At 34.5% G+C, this 23487-nt stretch overlaps 1 protein-coding gene across 8 annotated transcripts in view; it reads left to right on the top strand.

Annotated features, from left to right (window-relative positions):
- GAS2 (growth arrest specific 2) overlaps positions 1-23487 on the top strand; it is a 155029-nt gene that overhangs the window by 62661 nt on the left and 68881 nt on the right. For 7 of the 8 annotated variants that reach the window (XM_024764575.1, XM_024764582.1, XM_024764583.1 and 4 more), the window contains one exon: positions 13639-13780. In XM_024764575.1, the coding sequence (XP_024620343.1) occupies positions 13639-13780 (142 nt within the window). The remainder of the gene's footprint in view (positions 1-13638; positions 13781-23487) is intronic. The other variant, XM_024764581.1, reaches the window with a different exon arrangement.

Consider the following 23487-nt stretch of genomic DNA (forward strand, 5'->3'; position numbering starts at 1 on the left):
ATAAAAGAAGCAAATGACAAGAATCAGAATTATTTCAGAATTTCCCTCAAACTGCAAGAGAGTAAAATAAATTTTATTATTATTATGTTTACCTTCTTTCTTACTTGTTGTAGACCAGTAGCTGCTGACCTTTTTAACATGAGCAAAAGCAAGTCATTTTTTTCCCCAAGTTCTAATGTTCTTTTCACATTGGAGTTTGTTTCTGATGAGCTCTTTGTGCTAAGAGATGTGAGAGAGGGTATTTCTAGTCCTATTCTAATGCTCTGCTGAGAATCCCCAAAATCCAGAGTGAGGGGGAAGAAGGAGAAAGGCCAGGTGGCAGCATTTAATCTAGAAATTTGAAAAGTTTCAGAGCCTACAAGTTTATGTGGACCTGCTGATAAAGGACTCTCCTTCAAAAGTGTTTTTGAAAACTTTCAAAAGTTCAAAGTGTAAGCTATTGTTTAGTAGTGTAAATGTTGGCTGCATTAAAGACATATGAAGGCTTCCCTGGTGGCGCAGTGGTTGAGAGTCTGCCTGCCGATGCAGGGGACACGGGTTCGTGCCCCAGTCCGGGAAGATCCCACGTGCCGCGGAGCGGCTGGGCCCGTGAGCCATGGCCGCTGAGCCTGCGAGTCCGGAGCCTGTGCTCCGCAATGGGAGAGGCCACAACAGTAAGAGACCCACGTACCGCCAAAAAAAAAAAAAAAAGACATATGAAACATAAGACTAAAAATAAAACACATTGAATTGAAATTCCAGAAAACGTGAAAAAAATTAAAGCAAATTTTGGATTAGAAGAAGGAGGCTCACACACACACACACACACACACACACACACACACACACACATTTTTCATCTACATGATTTCATAGCACCAGCAGAACATTGCCCCCTGAGCATAAAAGCAAACCTGATCAAATTTTTCGATGATGACATCATCTCTTCCCCTTACACGCTTACATACTGCATTTAACTGCATGCAGGCACATGGGCAAGACAAGATTGTAAAAGGAGTGTAACTGGGGAAGTGTTTTCATGATATTTGATAGCACTAATTGTGGTCACTGCTGTTTCGAAGCTCTGTGGATATAGAATATTATGTCAAGAAAAGTCACTCTCACCACATGGAAAATAGAAAATTAATCATTTTAAAATGAGCTGTTACTAAATGCTTTGGAGAAATTCTGGTCATTTAAACAAATCAATAATGATTGTGCATGCCATTTCTTAATGAAGAACATTCACAGATTTTATAACAAGAGCCTTTTTTAAGGGACTGAAAATCAGGGGAAAAGAGTTTCTTTTTAATTTAAACATGTCTAGGGATTGCTTGGTGATTTAAAATATAAGTGCTCACCATATTGATGTGTGTGTGGTCCAAAGTATGTGGTACTGGTATATTACAGGCTAATGGCATAATGTTTTTTAGATGAGGTAATTGAGTTTACAGTATATAGAGCTTTTCAACTGTATCTTAAGCTTTTAGGGGCTGACTACATGAATACCTTCTATTGTTTCACTTAGCAGTTTGAAAATGCATTACATATCATGCATGAAGCTGTCTAGTATGTATTTGATGTTTATATTACTTTGCTAGTCATGTCTAATTACACGCCAGTATAGGCTGCTTGTCTAAAGAATGCCTTGCTAGCATCACTGCTCCATATAAGAAATATTGTAGCAATTCATATGTACATTTACATATGTATAAATGTACATGTATCAATTATATTATAAATTATTATAATTTATATTGTTATAATATAATTATATTTATTATGTTAATAATTTAATAAGAGCAACACCACATTTTATTCTATTTGTCATATTTGCTATATTTAAGCATTGTTTAAAGATTGAAACGTAAATGTCTGATCTTTTTTCTCAGACTAAATGAATACCATGTGATATGATAATAAAGCAACCATTTACTAAGTACTTACTCTAGGTCAGTAAGTAAGTTTTTTACATGGATTAAATCATCAGATAATTTAGAACTTAAGTCATATCATGTCAACTCCTAGCTCAAAATTCTTCAATGGCACCTTGACTCACTTGCAGGAAAAGTCTGAAATCTTTCTAAGTCTATAAGCACTATGTGCTCTGTTCCCCAGCTATCTATCTGATATAATTTCCTATGACTTTCCCCTCACCCCACTTTGCTGCAGCCATACTAGCTTCTTTGCTGTTCTTTGAACCCAACAAGCAGGTTCCACCCACCACAGGGCCTTTGCACTTGCTTTTCTAGCTTCTTAGGGTAGTCCTTCCTCACATGCATGTATGACTTGTTCCTCACTCCCTTCACATCTCTGTTCAGATGTCATCCCTTGGCTGAGGCCATTCCTAACCACCCTATATAAAGTATCATTTAAAGATGCTGTTCTAGATTTTTCAACAAATAGATATTTACTGAGTGATAACTGTGTTCAAGATGCTGATAACTAAAAAGAAGAAGATTAAAGCATTACTGTCACCTCTCAAAGGGCTTACAGTCTAGTTAAGAAAATAAAATATGAACATATAAAAATACAGATATCAATGGTAAGTGCTCAATAAATGATATATACCAATGGTTCTCAAACTTTTATCACCATAACATATATTACATTGATGACATTTTATCAATTATTCAATAAATATTTATTGGACACCTAAAATATGCAGGACAAGGTAACTTGTGGAGTAGCAGGGAAGGGAGAATAACTTTAAGCTAATAATGAAGTCAATAGTGAATTACAGCTGTGTTATGACTAAGTATGGGAAAGTCTAAGTACATGAGTAAGTAAGAGGAAGACCTAACTTAGTCTTGTAGAAAGATTTTTCTATAATTCTGAGGTAGGAATGGGCATTAGCCAGGTAGAGAGGGAACACTGAGTGTTTTAAATACAGAAAATAGCACATATGAAAACCCTTAAATGTGGAGGTGCAGGATGACTTTGAGGAACTAAAGGAAAATGAGTGTCTGGATACTAGAATGTAATACTAGAGCATCAAGAGGTGAGACCAGTGCTAAGTTTTGTTGGATGTTGTCATCTATTTTTTTTTTTTTTTTTTTTTTTTTTTTTTTGGCGGTACGCGGGCCCCCCACTGCTGTGGCCTCTCCCATTGCGGAGCACAGGCCCCAGACACTCAGACTCAGCGGCCATGGCCCACGGGCCCAGCCGCTCCGCGGCATGTGGGATCTTCCCAGACCGGGGCACGAACCCGTGTCCCCTGCATCGACAGGCAGACTCTCAACCACTGCGCCACCAGGGAAGCCCTGTTGTCATCTATTTTAAGAACAATATTATACCATTGAACAGGAACATGATCAAGTCTTTTGGAAAGATAGCATTAGCAGTGTGGAGAATGGATTAGGAAAGGTGAAAATGGAACTGAGGACCCACTTAGGAAGCTATTGTCCAGGTCAGGTGAGAAATTATGACAATTTAGCCTAGGATGGTAGCAGTAGTACTAGAAACAAGTAAGTGGTTTTGGGATGTACACTTGGCAGGCTTGGCAGGATTTGGTGATGAATTAGATAGAATGGTTAGGGAGATTGGCCCAGGATTTTGTACATGAAGAAATGGGTAGATGATCGTGCTTTATTTTACAGCTGAAAAGGCAGGGGAAGAGTCAGACTGAGGAAAATCATGGGTTCCTACATACTGTGCAGTATACCCCCATGGGTGCCCAAGGGTTATGGGTGCTGTGGGCTCCCTGTCACACCAATCCTTTCATTTCTGCTCAAGAAAAAATATAAGCAAATGAATAAGGGGCCGGGGGGGGCTGCCTTAATTGCCATAAGTCCTTAAAACGTTTTCAGTTTTAAACTGTTAGATCAGTAGTTTTTTGTTTTTTTTTTTTAACTCACAAACATCTGGAGACTTAACTCTTAAGCAATTGAAACACATCATTGTACATGGACATCTACTGATATAGACAGTAGATTCTATAGGGGCTCAGAAAAAAAGTCAGTTTGTCGGAGTGCTTAGAGAAGTTTCCATGGAAGCACTAGAATTTGAATTGCCCAGACCTGGCGCAAATAGATGAACATGGAGAAAAAGCAAATACAATGTAAATTCGTGGTTAATGAACCAAATATTGAAGTTGGAAACATGTAAGGATATTCTAGGGATGGTGAATAGACCAACTTGATTGATGTGAAGAGTATACGGGGAGAACTTTTTGTAGATGGACAGATTAAGTTGATAGCTGCAAGGCTTAAGCGTTTGAATCCTTGTTTGGTAGACAGTGAGCTGGAGACTGAAACCATTAAATTTAGAAAGATTAATATGATGATGATGTGCAGATTGTGTTAGAAAGATCTGAGGTTAAAGATAGGAAGAATATTTTGTGAAGTTTCTGCATTTGTTCATACGTGAGATATTAAAGGATTTAAAGTAAGAGTGTCAATACTACGTTGAAAGGGGCAGGACATTTCAATACATATTTATTAGAAAATAACAGTGAGTTGGTTTGGTGACTTATTGGCCAGAGTAGGAAGAGGTGAGGAAAGAATAAAAGCTGTACTATGCTTTTTTTTTTTTTATACTATGCTTTTTGAAGTTTGAAAAACTACAATTATTAGGGGACAGAACTAAAAGAAGGAAGTTCTGTCTGTGGGAGAAATATAAGAACTTGATAGTTATCCCAGATGGCAAGGTATGAAAATGGAAATGAGGAATATTTTTGAGACTGCCAATGTGTTTCAGTGATCATTAAAATCCCCAACAGGTCATTGAAGCTGCAGGCTTAATTTTATATCATTTTTTTAAAACTTCTCTTTGTTTCAGTTTTCTAACAAACATATATTTATTCCTCATGAGCAAACAAAAGCTGAGTCTCACCCTGTAGCACAAGGGTCTCTTCTGAGCATCCTTAGTCATCAGGGAGCAGACTACTGTAGGGGCAGGAAGCTACACTATAATCACTGGGCAGGGGAGGGAGGGAAAGCCTTTATTTTGTGTAACTCAGACATTGGAGAAATGGCTGCCGCTATCACAAGCTATGCATTTTATTCAATGTTTCCAGCGAGATTCATGTCTTGCTTGGAAAATGGATGTGTGTCTGCTTGTCATGAAAACTTACCAGCAGAAATCCTTATTCCTTTGCTACAGATGTACCAAAAATTGTCAAGTCTTTTCAGTTTAGGAGTTTCTTTAAATGTATAGTATTTTAGAAAAAAATCAATAAACAGTTGATCTTGTGAGAAAACAAAACAAAACAGAAAACCTTACTACATGTCAGGCATTATTTCAGGAACTTTTCATATAAACTCATACATCCCTCACAGCAACCCTATGATGTAGACACTAGTATTATTTCACAGGTGAAGTTGATTTACGTGCCTGAAGTCACATAACTAGTAAATCAAGGTCCAGGATTCAAACACAGGCAGTCTAGCTCCAAAGTTTGTGCTTGTAACCACTCCATTCTGCTGCTCCTCTCTGGACATAATATATGCCTTAGCTACACTCAGACTTGTATTTATCCAACAAATATTCCATAAATACTGTTCAGTAGGTGCTGGGGATAAAATGGTGAACAAAACCAGACACTGTTCCATTCCTCATGGAACTAAACCGTCCTGAGGGAGATAGTTGCTAATCAGTTAATCTCACCCAGGAACATGGCAGCAGGAGCCCTTGACATTGTGGATTTTAAGCAATTATAAAGAAGTGTTGAGGGGTGGTGTTTTGGGGTAAGTGATCTGTCATCTGGGATTGGGAGGTATTTGGGCAAACAGGTATGGGAAGGGCAGAGAGGACAGTTCTCTGTAAGGGCTGTGCAGTGGGAGGGAGCATCGGGAGAATGCAGGGGTGGGAACAGAAGCTCGTGTGGCTACAGAAGATAGTGAAGGACCATGGTGCTAGGTCGGTAGGTAGGAACCAGGCTAATACAACCTGTGGAAGCCATATTATAAGGAGCTTTGTCTTTATCCTGAAAGCACTGGGAAGCTAAATTTGCCTTTTGGAAAGTCCACTGTGATTAGAGTATGGAGTACGAAGATGAACGCACAGCATGATGAACAAAATTAGAGGATGGATCAAAACAAATTGGAATTAAATCACCATATAAATATAAAGCATATCTTTTATTTTTTCCTATGTATTTGTGAGCTTATTATAGTAAGTACAGATGTGATGATGTAACTATTTTTCAACTCTCATCAGGGTATTTCTTGTAAATAGACTGAAAGTAGACATGTATTTGAAAAGAAAGTAACATTAATTGGAGATAAACTATGGTCTAGGATTGGTATTAGGCACTTTCCCAAACATTTAATTCTCGTAAGAAGTTACAAATGATGGACCTGAGGTTCCAAAAGGTTAAATAAATAGCCATTTTTTGTCACGGCCTTACTGCTAGTGATTTGCAGTTTCAAGGCTTAAGCCTTTTCTCTGAATTACTAAAAGTTTAACATCCCTGTGTTTCAAACTACTGAGCATCTATGGAGCTATCATTAGTCAATTGATGGGCATTTACAAGGTGCCTCAAATCTGCAGTCCCATGGAGTTACAAAAAAAAAGTCTGCTCAAAAAGTGTTTAGAAATCAGTTAGCCACTAAAATAAATTGAGTTTCCTGGAATCCATCCATAAGGCAATCTTTGGACCTTTGAAAATGCTTTTCTCTATTGGATATTATACAGATGGGTACTAAAAGTAGTTTTAACTAAAATATTAGAATCAGTGACCCTGTGAACTCAAAATTTGCTGCCAGTAATCATAAGTTATTACACCTTAGAATGTATAAAATGTTGTTGGAAAGGAAAATTTCAAGATACATTTTAAAGGAATTTTCCTGACTATTTCCTTAAGGTAATTTCTTGATTTGTAGAAAGGTCACAGAAAACTGACATACATTCTCAAAAACATTTTTAAAAATTATCATCAATTATCATCATTTGTTTGAGTTCCTATAATTAATTACTAATTAACAATTACCATTAATTTTGTTAAGACTCTGAGGGACTGTCATACCTGGTATCCAACACTTGCTTCCTCTAAGAAATCTTTCATATTCACAGAATATTTCTCTTCCTTCCATTCAAACCTCACTCTTTAAAGTCTGACTACTATAGCTGTGATTTAGAGGTGTTCCAATTAAAAAAGAAGTGACAGAAGAAAACAGAAGGTTTTTACTTCTGTAGAATTATCTAAAAAATTTTTATTTCTTTACACCTTCTACAACAAATGACCTAGTTATTTTTCCAAAGTGTGCATGTAATTTAAACTACTTCTTAGTTTAAAATGTTATTTTTGTTTTTTATTATTCCCCATATGAACACTGAGATTGTAAACTGGCAACCACATAGAGCTGCCTATAGATCCAATTGTTCAAACTCAGGGGACTTTCACATTAAAATATCCAGATTTCCAAATTCTTCTGAGAAACTGGAAGATCCAACAACACTGGAACTGCATTTCTTTATGGAAACATTGAGTTAGAACTAAATGAATATGGCTGCCCCTCCTGGACATGGCATGAGCTCTTTAGTTTTCCACAATTGCCACCATTTCTTATAGTCCCCTAGTGCTAGCCACTTTGTTCTGTTATTTAATCTGCCTGAGTTCTTCTGGGCCTTTGAGTTTGTAACTTCTGGTTGACATTACAATGTTAGTAATTCTTTTTATTTATTTATTTATTTTTTGCGGTATGTGGGCCTCTCACTGTTGTGGCCTCTCCCGTTGCGGAGCACAGGCTCCAGACGCACAGGCTCAGCGGCCATGGCTCACAGGCCCAGCCGCTCCGTGGCATGCGGGATCCTCCCAGACCAGGTCACGAACCCGTGTCCCCTGCATCGGCAGGCGGACTCCCAACCACTGTGCCACCAGGGAAGCCCATTGCCTGAAGTTTGAAAGTACATTCTATATACCCTTTGGAAAAGGAAACATATTAGTTCCTGGCAATTTCCATTTCTTCTTTTATATATCTCTTCTGTTTCATAGCTGAAATGTCTACTTGATGTAATCAAGGGGAGTATTTTATCTCAAACTTTTGTGAAGAATGGATTATTTAAACTACTAGTAAAGTAAAAAAAATAAACTACTAGCATTAAATTTTCAGTTCACTGCCTATGGAGAACTAAAGATGCCATTCTCTCCATTTTTTTCTAGGTTTAATAGGTGAAAGAAAATAAGTATTTCTTTATTGTAATGTTACCTGGCTAAAACGTTGGGAAATAACTCAAATGCTGAAATATATTAAATTCCAGGCAATGGTGAGCTTTCAGGGAGCAGTTAGAAGTGTACGGGTATAAGAGACTGAATGATTTGATTTCAACTATGTGTGAGCTCAGTATTTTTCATCTTGGAAAATGGAGATACTATTATCTACCTAATTCATGGCATTATTTTTTGATAATTAAAGAGGATAATCTATCTGAAAGTATGTTTTGTGTGCCTAGAGCACGGTAAGCACTCACAATGTTAATTCATTCCTTCCCCATCTACCGTAAGATTCAGAAAACAAGAAGTCAGGACTGCTTATGTGTGAAGCATTGTATTTGACACTGCGGCAGTATAATGATAAATAATATCCTGGTTCTCTAGGTGTAGATTATTTTAAGTAATATAAATAGAATTAGTCACTACTGCCCTTCTGAAGCTGTAACACCCACAACACCGTAACTAGGACATACACATGCTGTACTCTGCAGCACATAAGTAAACTCTTTCTAAATGACCAACATAGTTATGCATCTCAGTAACTATATCCAGGGGATCTATTGGATTTGAGGGGACTTGAAAGACATGGAGACACTATTAGTTAGAGACAAAGTAGTCAAGGGGTTAAGTATTGGACTCTCTAAACCCCCAAATAATGGCTTTACTTTCCCTGTTATGAATGCCCTGTCTAATACGATAGCCACAAGCCACATGTGGCTATTTAAGTGTAAACTGATTAAAAAGAAATAAAGTTTAAAAATTAGTCTCCAGTCACACTCACCACAGTTCAAATGCTCAATAGCCACATGCCACTAGTGGTTACTATAATGGGTAGCACAGATATGGAACATTTCTATTATCACAGAAAGTTCTACCGGAAAGCTATTTTAAAAGTGACGTTTAAGTTTAGGGCAAAGACAGAAATAAATTGTTTGCCAATCTTTTTCTGAATTCTTGTACCTGTAACAGAAAAAAAAATGAAATGTTTTCAAGAAAATATGAGAGAAGGAAATCATAGGCAATTCAATATATTTTTACTTGCATTGATGGCAGTGATAATATCTTTATTGAATACTTACTTCTATACTTGAATTATATTATTTAATTTGCACTCACACATAGTCGATGAGATGCATTTTTTTTTTCTATGTGCGTTGAACAGAAGCTGAGAGTGAGGCACAGAAACATAAAGTAATCTGTCCAAAGTTCCAAAGTACCATAGCAAGAAGGTGACATAGCTGAGTTTGAACTCAGGTAATTGAATTCCAAACCCTAGCAGGTGATTAACCTAAGAGGTAATGGATTGAATTAAAAGATTTTAGAAGTAAATTTAAAATCTTTCTTTTCATTTCAACATAATTTGGTTGTTGCTTTGAGGGAATGGGGAGGACACTTTCAGATTTCAAACCGTCCATTCTCTTGTATGTTCATCATTCAATTCATAAGTATTAGTATAGAGGCTGAGAATATATAACTTAGGTTAATCCCGCTGAGAGATAAAAGGATAAACATTAGACTATCAATATTAGAAAAATTAACATGAAATCTAAAAAGAAATAATACAAATGAACTTGTTTGCAAGGCAGAAATAGACCCACAGACATAGAAAACAAACCTGTGATTACCAGGGGGGAAGAGGGGAGAGGGATGAATCGGGAATTTGCAATTAGCATATACACACTGCTATACATAGAGCAGATAACCAACCTGCTGGATAGCATAGGGAGATATACTCAGCATTTTGTAATAACCTATAAGGGAAAAGAATCTGAAAAAGAATATGTGTGTGTGTGTGTGTGTGTGTGAGATAACTGAATCACTTGAAACTAACAACATTGTAAATCAACTACATTTCAATTTTAAAAAAAGGAAGAAAAATTAACATGTATCCTACTTGTACATGATTCTAATGTTTTATTGGTAGTCATTTCTCCTTTTGCTAACACAAAATATTGAAACCTATACCATGGAGGCTGGAGGACGGTAGCATGACTTTTTCTAGTGAGTAAGCGAGCCTAAATTTCTACCCGATCTCAGCTCAGCTTGGCAACTATTCTCAACTCATTCCATATTCAGTAACTTTCAAAAAATGTTCAAAGGTTTTATTATATTTTTCAGTTATACTTTTCTTAATTTATGGGAAGCATTTTATGTGTACTATAAATTTACTGAATTTTGAAGGCCCTGGAAACATGTCCCTTGGAGATGTAAAATCTCGAAGGCAGAGTGTTTGCTCCTGCCCTCACGTTGATTATGATCTAGTGTGAGGGGTCAAATCTAACCATTCATTCGTGTATTCATCAATCAGGTTCTGAGGACATAATATATAGCAGCATTGTCTGGAAAAACTCATCTGAGTAAATAATTAGAGATGGTATTTAAATGCCATAGGAGTTCTTTGGAGAGTTAAGCAGTAAAGGGAAAACTAATATGGAAGATGAGCTATATGTGGAGGTTCTCTTTTGAATCCCTAGGTCTTTACATCTGAAGTATTCCTCTCCTTATCTGTGGTCAATTTTTTAGCTATTCAAGTAGACACTGTCATAATCACTCAAGACAGCTCTCTATTCTAAACCTCTTCTTCAAGATTTTTGTGGCAAGGTGAAAGCTGATTTTATTCAATACATCAATTTGCTTTTATTTTATTTACTAATATTAAAGAAGAGATTCAGAGCTGTCATTTTTCCTAGGATTTTCATGAGAACCTAGAGAAATTAATATTTTTTTTAAAATAACAGAACTTGGAGAGATATACAGTAATTGCTAAGGTCTTTGGAACTTTATGAATATTTTTGTGTAAAATATGTCAAAAAATATTTATAAGTTCCAAAGGCATTGAGTACTGATATTATCGAATCATTTGTTCTTTAATTCAAGTGAAATATGACATCTGCTCTAAGACTCTTATGTATAAATGGCACAGCAACCTTGGGAAGACTGTTGACCCTTTGATTTTCGGTTGGTATGCAGCCGGGAATAATATTGGATTCTACAAGCTATGAGCTATGTCCCTTGGTGGATTAAGTGTCAAATCAATCTGGCTTCTCTGGTGCAATCTGGATATTGTATTCCTTTTTGCCATGAAACCCATGCACCTCATGTCCTTTGGCACGCCCTTATATATGTCAAGTATTTTATAGTTCCTAGGTTATAGTTCCTGTGTGCAAGTGTGCAGACTCTTTCATCAGTTTGAAGTGGTTTCAGAAGGTTTTTTTTCCCCACCCAGGGATAGAGGTGGTAGATTTTAAAATGGCTTAGTGTTTGACTCTGTTTATGTTCTTTTCCTATTTGCATCATAAAGAAGCTTTACAGTCACCTCTTGAAGACTTTTTTTCAGCAGATCTTTTTGTGATGTTTTGGCTGACATGATTTACCTTATTTGATTATTTAATTGGAAAATATTGATAAAATGTAAAAGTCACTCAAAATCCTACTACATATTTTGGAATTATGTAAATTAAGATATAAATGATTCTCTATGCATCAATCACCTTCCTCAAAGGTAATTACTATCAATCTGATGGATGTCCTCCTTGAATTCTTCCTAAATGAATGTTATATAAATAAATACAATATTCATGTTTATAATACAACATATTTATATGCAATTTAACTTTATATATGACCATCTATACTGTGTATGTACATATACATGCACCAGTATGTATGTGCATACACACACGTCATAAAATGAAATTGTAGTGTACATCTGTGTTTGCAAATGATTGGTTTCTGCTTAAGAGTATATACTGCACATTTTTATGGTCCAACACATATATATTTATCTTATTCTTTTTAAATTATTGCACAGAGTTCCACTGTATTTGTATACTTTATATTATTCAACCAGCCCTTTCTTGACTATCCTATGTCTATTTTTTTCCTATTCAATCAGTGTTGCAACAAATATACCTGTCCATATATTTTAAAGTAATAATACTATTATATTTGCAAGATATATTTTTAGGAGTAAATTGCTAGATTTAGGGATATATGATTTTTAATTTTAATAAATATTGACTAATTGATGTTCATGAATATTTTATAAAGGGGACATTAAACTATGCTATTTCTTATTGTTTTTTACAATTCATATAGGAAAGCATTTCTTTGAAAACCACTACTTAACCAAATTGGTAAAGGGGTATTGTTATATGTATATATAAATATATGTGCATTCATGCAAAAAAATTTTTATGTCTAAGCCTAAAACAAATTCAGTCAGCAACAAAGAGATGGACCTTTGCTATTGGACAGACACAGTCTTTGAGTGATGTAGTAACTGCATATTTTAGTTATGTAGCCATAAAATCCCTGGACAGAAAAAGCCCTAGTAATAGTTTGATGATAGTAGGCTTCACCAGTACACCAAAACCACTATTTCATTTTTTTTATAACCATCTTTGTAAATGACCTCAACAATCCACAACATTTTGTTTATATTTTCTTGTTCACAGAGAATAGAGGAAATAACCTATCTGTGAATTGAAATCACAAAATTCTCCTCCCTTGATCTTTTTGCTCTCAGAGGCAAAGCTCTATTTAGCCCAGATCATCCAAACACTTGGCTCAGTCTTTCACATCACATAGAATCACATTCTGTGACTTCATGGAATGCCGTGAAAACTGGTTATATTCTATTAAAGGAAAAAACCTCACACAACTCTTTATAACATTTGGTATGGTAAGGGAGATTTCCAGGGCTAAAATTTTATGAGGCTGATAATAGAAAAGTCTATCCGGGTTCACACACTTCCTTTTCTTAAACGTTTTCTTATCCTGGAAGAGAAATGATACAGAATGTAAACATGTTTCAAGGTCAGATAGCAGAAATCCAACCAGAATTATTTTTATATTACATAAGAGAGCAATAATCTATGGTTTAAAAGGAAATAGTCTGGAAGAATGATGGTAAAATGTTATTGTTAAAAGATAAAAAATTTTAATATTTCCTTTTCTTATATTGGTGATAGAGAATTATGGATGTTAGACAATTCTGCTGCTTTCTTTTGACTTTATAATTCTATTGTAATTTTTATTGTGTGTGTGTATGTATACACATAAAAATGCAGGTGTGTGTATTACATTTTATCTATATTCGTATACTGCATTTGTGTTTCATTCTTCTTTCACAAGTGAGAAATTCATTTATACATACTTTATGAGAAATACTGACAGAATACTTAGATGAAAGAGAAGGCCAAAAAAAAAAATAGTAGAAGAGAAAGAAAAGAGGCAATCTGAGCCAGGGAAGGGATTTATGTATGTTTACTTCTAGATACTAAAAAGGCAAGTATATGTTTACAGGCACAGATTTTCCTAGTCTCTTAATTAAGAACTAAGTTTCATTTGAGTTTCATGTCCTTTCCTATAGTTCTTTACAAACCTATTTATTGACATAAGATTGTACCAAAGTGTTTTGTTGAAAACATAAATGTACACTTAACGTGTCACTGTGATGACTGCCAGATATTCCACCAGAGTGAGATTTCTTTGTTTTTCAGAAGCTGCCCTTAAAGAAGATTCCATGCAAGGCCAGTGCACCCTCAGGATCCTTTTTTGCCAGAGACAATACAGCAAACTTCTTATCCTGGTGCCGAGATTTAGGGGTAGATGAAACATGTCTGTTTGAATCAGAAGGTTTGGGTATGTACATTTCCTTCAGAATTTTAGCTGATATAATATTAAAATTATTGTTTGTCTGTATAACTCTCAAGCCTAACTTTTTTTGTGTGATGTCATTTCACGCTTTGTTAACTTTAAAAAAAGATTGTAGTTTGTTGTAAACTTGCAGTTTTTTTGTAAACTTGAGTCTTTGAAGGTAGAAAAATTCACCCTCTTAATCTTGGTCACCTTGTGCATAAAATAACAGGAACGTTAAGTAGCAGAATCCTTTCCTGGTTAAAAATAAGTACATACAATGCAAAATTGGGGGATATTTGGAAAATGTAGGGTTAAGTTTTACCACCAGGCTCTTACCTGGACTAGAAGGGTAGCTATATATGTTCCAGCCCTCCATCAAGAGCATTTTCGTCTTTTCACCTCTACAGAAGTATGAAAACACCATCTCTCATAAGTTCTATCTTTCTTGAAACTGATTTTTTTAGTTAGTTAAGCTTATTTTTAGTTAATGAAACTTATTTTTAGCTAGTTAAAAATGAGGCAAACAAGCAAGAGGTTAGGATAATTGAAGACGATGGGATAAGAGACAGATACGTTAGCGCCTAGGCCTACCCAGATAATTGTGGGGTTTTTGTTTTGTTTTATGATTGAATTTTGGCAAATCCACTTCCATACCATAGTTTTGTCTTTCCTTGGGAGAAAACATACATTGGATCATTCAGTGTTTTGACATTACTTGATACCCTTAAATGTTCAAACCTTCGATATAAGATCTACCCCAGTAGAACTCTACTATGGAAAATATTGAAATTAAAGTCCAATTCTAGTAAAGTGGAACTAAGTGAAGAAAGGAGACATTTAGGGGGAAAAATGCTTTGGTTCTTTTACCTGAGGCTTTAAAAAATCAATTCACAAAATCACATAATACAAATATTAACATCACAGTAAGCTGAGCATCCTTCAGAGAGAACAAGTATACAAACTGCCTTCTGAACAATGAGAATACACTTTGCTCTGAGACCTCACAAAACAGCGTTCCCCTGTTGAACCTAGGAAATTGGTGGTGGAGCAGCTAAAGTCTTACTCATTTTATGTGCTTAAGGAGACTTGTATTTGTACTAAGAGGAGTTGATGTGATATAGAAATACTGTCATCAAATTTCTGAGAAGTCTCCCAACAGAGAAGAGAATAACATGAACTTAGACTAGGAGAACATTTTATACCTGAAAGAAAAATTTAACCAGAAAAATTACACAGAAGCATACTGTATACAACAGTGTGCTCTATGGATGCTCATTGTATATGTGAGCTTTGAGTGTTCTTAACCATTTCCTCACGTCAGAGTAAAAAGAAGTTGGTGGAAGATATGTATGGATATAATTCTTTTTCAGTGCAGTGGTAATTTTACAAATAGATTTTAACTTTCATGTTTATAGGTTTATGCACATGGATGAGTTGTGAAAAAAACCCTTGAAAGATCTAGTAAATGTGTGTGTGTGTACACACACACACACACACACACACACATTTTTATATATATAAATTTTAAAAACTCAAATCTTAGTCACAAGAAGCACACTCTTTATGTGTGGACAAATAACATGATGATTTAAAATTCTGGAGTGCCCCTGCATTGCTGAAGGACTGCCACATGGGGAAACTGCTTTATTTGTTGTTAATTTGTTTACTACACAGGTTTCCATTAAAAAAAGCATTTTTTCAGTGACTACTGTAGGCTAAGTGGATTACTAGGAGCTCTGAATGTAAATATGGTCTTGTCTCAATTTTCTTACTGTTCATGAGTTCTTTTGTTAATTGAACTGACCAAACTTTCAGTTGGACTCCAAGAAGCTTGGATGGCTTTTAAAAAGCCCATTCAGGTAATAAATAATACATTTTATTTTGAAACAATAAAGCATAAAGCAGCTCATGTAACAATGGTCCTGGTATATAAATACATACTCTGTAGCATATAAAATTATGTCATAAAGAATTTTTAGATGGTCGAGTTCTTCACCCTGTTTGAAAAAAGCTGACTTTATAAACAAGAAATTTTTATATAAATATTAAATACATGATAATTTATATGTCATAACTGTTGAGTAGTTTGTTAAAATATCTTTGATTCTGGTTACCTTCTACAGTATAACTTCACTTATACCTTGCAATTAAAATGTATTTATATAGCCAAGAAGGTTTAATAAGACCAAATTTTCAAGGCTATAAATTTTTAAAATAATTTTGAATCCTCTCAGTACCAAACTAAATCAAATAGTTAGGCTTTCTAGTTTGCTACTCAATGAAAAGATAAATTTGAAATTTCTGCTGCTCAGAATAGGGCATGAGGTGATGTACAATAGGCCCTGTGGAGATGGAAGAAGGGAGCCAATACTATAGCATTGACTTCAGGATTATTGAGAGAAAGGAAACAGCTGTACCCATAGATGTTAATGATAATCAGGAGGAAGCCCAATGAGAAATTCCATTTCCCCAGGTGGAACCCATTCTCCTTGGATTTTTTTCTTATTATTCGCTTGTGAGTGAGGAAGTGATTGAGCCGCTGCACTTGCAGAATTGACTTTCTTGCAACAATAATACTGTGTACTCTGCTTGATGTCTTTTCACACTTCACTTTTGAAAGGGAATTTAGGGCAAGGGTGTTTTCTTTTTTCCCTACCTCAAGATTTCATTTCAGTAGCACACAAGATGAAGAGCATCCTTTGTGTCCTAGTGTTTTGAACACCAAATAAAAGGACAAGATGCCCTGATGAAGGGGAAAAATCTGTTTGAATGAATGATAAAGTAGATCATTGTACTGAATGTGTATCAAGAGGCTTCTGTCTTTAGCTCTTCAAAGGTCTTCGCCTGCATAAAGCATTCTTATCTTTGTGGCAACTGATACGTTACCCTCTGTTGCAGTGCTTTTTTTGTACGATTATTTGCGGGAGGATCTTAATTCATGACTCACTCTATCTGTTCTCTTTCCACAACAGCTAATGACAAGAAATCTCAGTGGGTGGGGAAGGGATGCCAGGGATGAACTAGGGAGTATAGACAGCATCTTATTCCATATGCTTCTCTCATGCTTGTCGTTTTGATTCTTGGCAGATAACTTTCTATGCCACATGACGCGATCACATACAGGGTGTAACCTTCCATTTATCTTCTAAGACATTCTTGAGAGAGAAATTTTCCTCTGTCAAATGTCAGTTCTTGGATTATAAGTTTACTAATATCTCAGAATAGTGTTTCAGAAGTGAGACAACAGAAAAATGGATAAATATCATGAACAGCTTATTCATAAAAGACTTATAAAAGCCCAAAACAGAGATAAAAATGTTTGACACCTTAGTAATAAGGCAAATGCAAATAAAAACTATGAAAAATTAGTGAGGATTAACAATTTTATATTTAGTGCTGAGTATAGAGGAAAGTGGGATCTTCTATACATTGCTGAAAAAAAACTGGAAGTTGGCATGCCTTCTTTGGAGGGCAGTTTGACATTATGTAAGATCTAAGAAGTGCTCATATCTTTTTATCAAGTTGTTCTACTTCTAAAAGTTTATTTGAAGGAAGTAAGTACAGATAAGCAATAGAATGTCCATTGAAACATTTTTTATAAGAGTAAAAAAGGAGATTAACTGAATCTATTTGGTGGTACCTTAAACTGTAGTCATTCATAGATACCAAGCAAAAATAATATTCATAATATTTTTGAGACTATTTAAGAATATGGGAAAATTATGATATAATATGAACATGAGGTCTCAGCATTTACATTAGTAAATATCAAAAAAAATACTATATTCAGAATCTGAAAGTAAGATAAATAGTAATTGGGTTGTAAGTAATATCATTTTCTTCTTCAGTTCTCTATTAACACACTTTAGACCGTAAACAGGTGTGGCATGTAATCTGAAACATGAACAATTTTATTTATATTAAGATAATTTGAACCAAGTTGCGTAGAGATTTATTGACATCAGTATATTATACATCAGTATATTTTATACATCAATGTATTATAAGGGCTGTTTTATATTAGGACCAAATATCTATGACTTTTTCTCAATTTAAATAAATTTTAAGTTATGAGCCCTAAAATTGATGCTCCTATATGATTTTTTTTAGGATATTTTAAGTAGAAACTATTTCCTTAAATTAGTGATACTCTTGCATGGAGGATTTATTATTTGTAATTTACTTTAGCCCACTGATTTAGAAATTGTTAAGTTAGCTTAATTTTTTCCTCAGAGCTTTGTTTATTTTGCTTTACTTATGTACATTCCGGTGAGCTGGAAGATGGAAAAAGATAAAAGGATGGGGGAGGGAATATTTGAAAAATGCACATTTTTTTGCTTGCTGTAATTGTGTCAATATTATTATGTTATTGGATGATTATAGGATTTGGAGGCCAGTGACTATTCTTCATCTATTTCTCTGAGAAAGAATCTACTCAGCAAGAAAAGGGTTTGCTATCTGCTGTGCTAGCATGCAAATGTGTGTGATTTGTTTTTTATTTTTATCTTTTGTATTTGTGTTTGCTGTGTAGCGCTGTCTTCTTTTGATGCATGACTCTGAAGAGTAGTTTTATACAATTCTTTGTTCTATTGAACACTGGTCAAGCACTGACCTACCTACAGTGGTGGTCTGATGCTGCACAAAAGTGAAAAGGATTGTGTGTGGCTTTTTAAACATGAACATTTTCTGTTTTATACGTATTGCATCAGAAAAAGAATCTATGCCTGCCTTCCAGTGTTTGATAAATCATCCCTTGGTGTTGTTGTTGTCTGTATTGAGGACTATAAGAGTATTTCTGTAGAAAAAAGTTCTATTACTTTTATTAATATTAATGTAGAATAACAACTTCAGGATACCAAATTAGCTCTGGATCATTTATATTCACATTATTTCTTCCCCAGGAACAATTTATTTTAGACTTTGGATTTTTTGACACCTGTTCTTATAAAGTACTTTATTAGCATCTTGGTTTTTTTTTTTTTTTTTTTTTTGCCTTTTTTTTTTTTTTTTTTTTTTTTTTTGCGGTACGTGGGCCTCTCACCGTTGTGGCCTCTCCCGCCGCGGAGCACGGGCTCCGGACGCGCAGGCCCAGCGGCCATGGCTCACGCCTTGAGAGAACAAAATGTCTCCCAGTATCAAGGATTTGATGGAGTCAGGGTTGAATTAGGAAAGGGGACAGCCTTTTAGCTTTCCCAGAATCAAATTTTCACTGTGCAATATTAAATAACAATAGTTATATGCTCAATAAGGGTAGCCTAGCAGTGCACGTGTGATATCGTATCTACTTTCCCAACAACCACCATTTTATAATGAAAATGCTAGGTTAGGACCAAGAGAATTAAATAACTTGCCCAATATTAACAACTTCTCAGTGACCCAGCTAGGATTTGAATTCAGCTTCATTAACCTTCAAAGATCATATCCCTGTGTTACAGAAAGTTATGCTTCGTATGAGTTAATTTTAGAAGTTCGTATGATGATTTCAAGGAAAAGGAAAAGGAAAATATAAATAAAAACCAAATTAGAAGAGACTCTTGACTCCTACTGCTGCTCTGAGTGATAGTGACTTAATCCATTAATTTCACATAAGGTCTGGGTGCTAGAGACAGAAAGGGCACTCCTTGCTGTGGGACATTTTTTGACTTAGTGGTAAAGGCAATTAACTACATTTTATTCTATACATCTTCCATCACTGATGAGATTATGAATGAATTCTCTTTGTTTATGTGAATTATATGGCTGCTGTATCCTGTTTTAAATGCGAACAGTGATTCTGAGAAATTTGGATACACACACACTCAGCATTCTTGAGTTTGTGAGGTTTATTCTTGTTTGCCTTTTCTTCTCTTTAGCTTCCCTCAGATCAGTTTTAAGGCACCTAAATTTTGCTATTCCTCATTGCTCCCTACCTTTAAACTCAAGGATTTCTGCGTGTGACTTTCTGGGAGTGACATGATGTAGACAGCCATCCCTTTACTTTCTTGGGAGGCATCTTTTGTACCTTATAGATCCTGGTAGGTGATAAATGCCCATAATACCCATTAAGGGCTAATCCAATTCACAACTTATTTTTTCCTCCATTCATCATCATCTTCATCATCATAATCACCATTATCTTAAACATTTCTAGAACATGTTCCATATATAAAATCACATTTTAATACTTTAACCAAAATAGATATAGAATTATAATTGACGTTTATTGTAATAATCATAACATTGATTAATATAATGATTCTCAAACTTTAATGTGTATATTCATCACCTGGAAACCTTGCTTAAATGTAAATTTTGCTCAATACGTCTGGGGTGGGACCCAATAATTTGCATTTTTATCAAGCTCCCAGCTGATACCAACGCTACTGGTCTGTGGACCATCACTTAAGTGGCAAAGGAGTAAAACCAGTTCTTCTGACATCTAGTTTAATGTCTTCTACTATGTCACTCTTTCTGAGTATGAGAATCTGTTCTCTGCTCTGGGGAGGTGGGAAGCTATTAAATTTATGATATTGTCACAATTTAATATTCAGTCAAAAATAAAAGTTTTGCAAAGATTTTCTTAAATATAAATCTAAAATATAGTTGCCTTTAAAACCAAAATTAATATTATTGCCTCTAATGTATATAAACCAAATAGATAATGAAATTTTCTTATTTTCATTTTTTGTCCATCTGTTGAAACTTAATATATATAGGAAAACTATACATTCATGGTCTAATGCATTTTATCCTTGCAGATTCTGTGACATTAAAACTCTACCCCTTGCCTTAGCAGAAGGTCTCATTTTCTATTCCTGGAGCTAGCAGCATTCCATTTGACATTTGATGCCCATGAGATTTTAACAGAATCTAGGTTATAAGATTGCCACATATTTTGAACAGGGATCTGTGTTGCTTTTCCCAGAGGTGTTCTGCCTTATACTTTTCTTCGAAACAGTTTTGATTATTTAAAAAGAAGCCTCCAATGATAAGACCTTTTGCATAATAATCACCAGTGACTAGACAGCTTTTTGTTTTAAAGATAATTTGTTTAGAGGAAAGAAAGCCATAGTGATCCCCCCTTCTAACCATAACTCAAAGCAAAAGACCATATTAATATTGTAATGATAGAGTGAAAAAATGTTTCCTACCATAAACCTCAATATAAGTATAAATTTCCTTATATTTTTGAAAAGACAAATCAGTAAAATGTCTTTAAAATGAGTAGTACATACAACTCAACATAAAGGCTTTAGTTCAAATGCAATATACTAAAAATTGTCTTTCTAATCATCCTGACAAAAACATGCATTCATATATACAATATATAATCAACTTAGGTAACTTATCGAAAATGGGTTCATCTAAATTATTTTATTCCCAGAGATGCAGAAAAATTGACAGTAAGATGTTTAGTGTTTGATAAAATGACATGTTCTAATGTAATTGTTACTTAAGTTTTATGCTTAGCACAAACCCATAATAATGATAGGCTCTCTCCTTTATATCTGTCTATATATGCTGGCCAAATTGACCTACTTAACCTTAAATTTGATTAAATTTAGAATTAACTATTTCTGATATAATATAAATGACAAAATATTCAAAATACAATCATTATAATAACCGCTTTAAATTATACACATCTATCCATAGTAGTTTTTTTAATTCTGAAGTTTCTTCCACTGCTTAGTATGGTGGCTTACACATGACAGGTGCACAGACAAAAAAATGCTTATAGGAAAAAAAAAAGAGTGTATTAACTAAGCTAAATGAAGATAATCTTTAAGCAAATAATTTACAACAAAAATAATAATAAAGAAAGAAAACTAACCTTGGGAATTCTTTTCTATGTGCCAAACATTGGCTAGGAATAACACGAATAATACTGTGTTAAATCCGCACAAAAATATTGCAAGATACACACCATTATTTTCCCTCAGAAAACTGAGATTTTATACTCTCCCAAAATAACAAACTAGTAAATTTTAGAGCTCACACTCAGACCCAGATCTTTGTGGCTCAAATCCCATGGTCACTATTTTCTTTCCATCTGTTAACTTTAGTTTAGAATTTTCTTGAGTGCAAAAACCAAACACAGTCATATCTTTGGTATAATGTAGATACTACTTAAAGACACTTGAATTTAATTTTATAGAATAAGGTAAGAGTGTTTGCTTTTACAATTAAATAAACTTTGACATAATTTAAATTCTTGCCTTTTCTAAATATGCTAGGTAAGGTTTTAGCCTTTATTCAGTTTGTTTATTGTCACAACCATTATCATCACGACATAATTGTCATCATCCTTGATAATTTGAGACATAGTGTTTACTGAGTAATTACTCTGTTCTGTTCTTGTCATTGTGCTGTTATGCCTCTCTGCAGATTTAACTCATTCATTGCTTACAAGTCATCAAACATGATATTTTTGGCCATTATGGATCAGGCATGATATGCCCAATATTCAAAATGCCAGTAACAAGTGAGACAATATTATAGGTGTGTTTTGAAGCAACAAAGTAATTGCTTTATTAAAGATAACACTTCCAAGAAAACTGGGAAGTAAAACATCATCTTTCTATTATCATTTTCCTAAGGAATGATGCTGAGTGAGATGTTTATTTGTCTTAAATTTTATAAGCTGGTTCTGTTAAGGATATAAAAAGGAGAATCATGCAGTTACTTTTCAGTTTGCCAAATTGATTTTCTAATGAGTCCATGGTAGATTTGATATTTTAGTGTTGGCATGCAAAGGCTGTTTTAAATTGATAGCTGAATACACAATAGCAATGCATCCTACATATCACATTGTCTTTCTTACATTACCCACATTACTGTTTTTCTTCAGAATGAATTTTATTTTCCATTGAATGTATCTATTGGTATTTACTTCCAATTCTTACATACTCTCAAATTAAGTACAATACGTTGATTAAAGAATCATGATAGTTGAGTCAGGTTGTTGCTTTTTAGAGTTGGTGTTGACTGCATCTTGGCACAGTTTGGTCAGTTCACTAATAATTTTCATATTTTAACACTGTTTCCATCACAAAATGCATGAGATTGTATCCAAGTCTCCTTGAGCTTTAGCTACTTGCTTCACACAGCTTTCACTGAAGATGAGGGTATTAGCAGGGCCTTAAACATCTTCTTCACTTCAGCTTTCATGTATTCCTTTTTCCTGTTTGTTATTTTGTACCATGGACAGGATAAAAAATGTCCAAATCAGAAGAAACTGATTATCTAGACAAGAAGATTGATTTTCATTTGTTTGCTTTCGTTTTATGATTTTTGTTATTGTTCTCTGTTTGAATTTGATGCCTACGTGATATTACAGTCCGTACATTTCATTGCACTGAAGTCGATTTAATATATCAAAAGTCATATCATTTAGCCAGAGTCAGCTAATGGTGCACTTGAAATTGGAGGTAGTAAATATCTTTGCTTTAAGGCCCTTTAGTTAAAAGTAATTTTAGACTTCCCCAACCTGGATTTTATGACAATTCACTAAGTGTTAGCTGAAACTCAAATTTATATTACCAAGAATGGAAAGATTCTGTAATTCAGATTTCCCATAATCAATTCTATTTTAATGAACATTGCTGATGATATTAGAACTTATTTTAAAAGCTTTAAAGATGACATTTTATAGCAAGATAATAAATTTTTGTTTGTTTAAAGCCAAGTGAAATCATATACTTTTATAATCTAAGTAAATGTATTTTTCT

The sequence above is a fragment of the Neophocaena asiaeorientalis genome, unplaced genomic scaffold, assembly GCF_003031525.2.
Source record: "Neophocaena asiaeorientalis asiaeorientalis breed wild unplaced genomic scaffold, Neophocaena_asiaeorientalis_V1.1 scaffold230, whole genome shotgun sequence".
Lineage (NCBI taxonomy): Eukaryota > Metazoa > Chordata > Mammalia > Artiodactyla > Phocoenidae > Neophocaena > Neophocaena asiaeorientalis.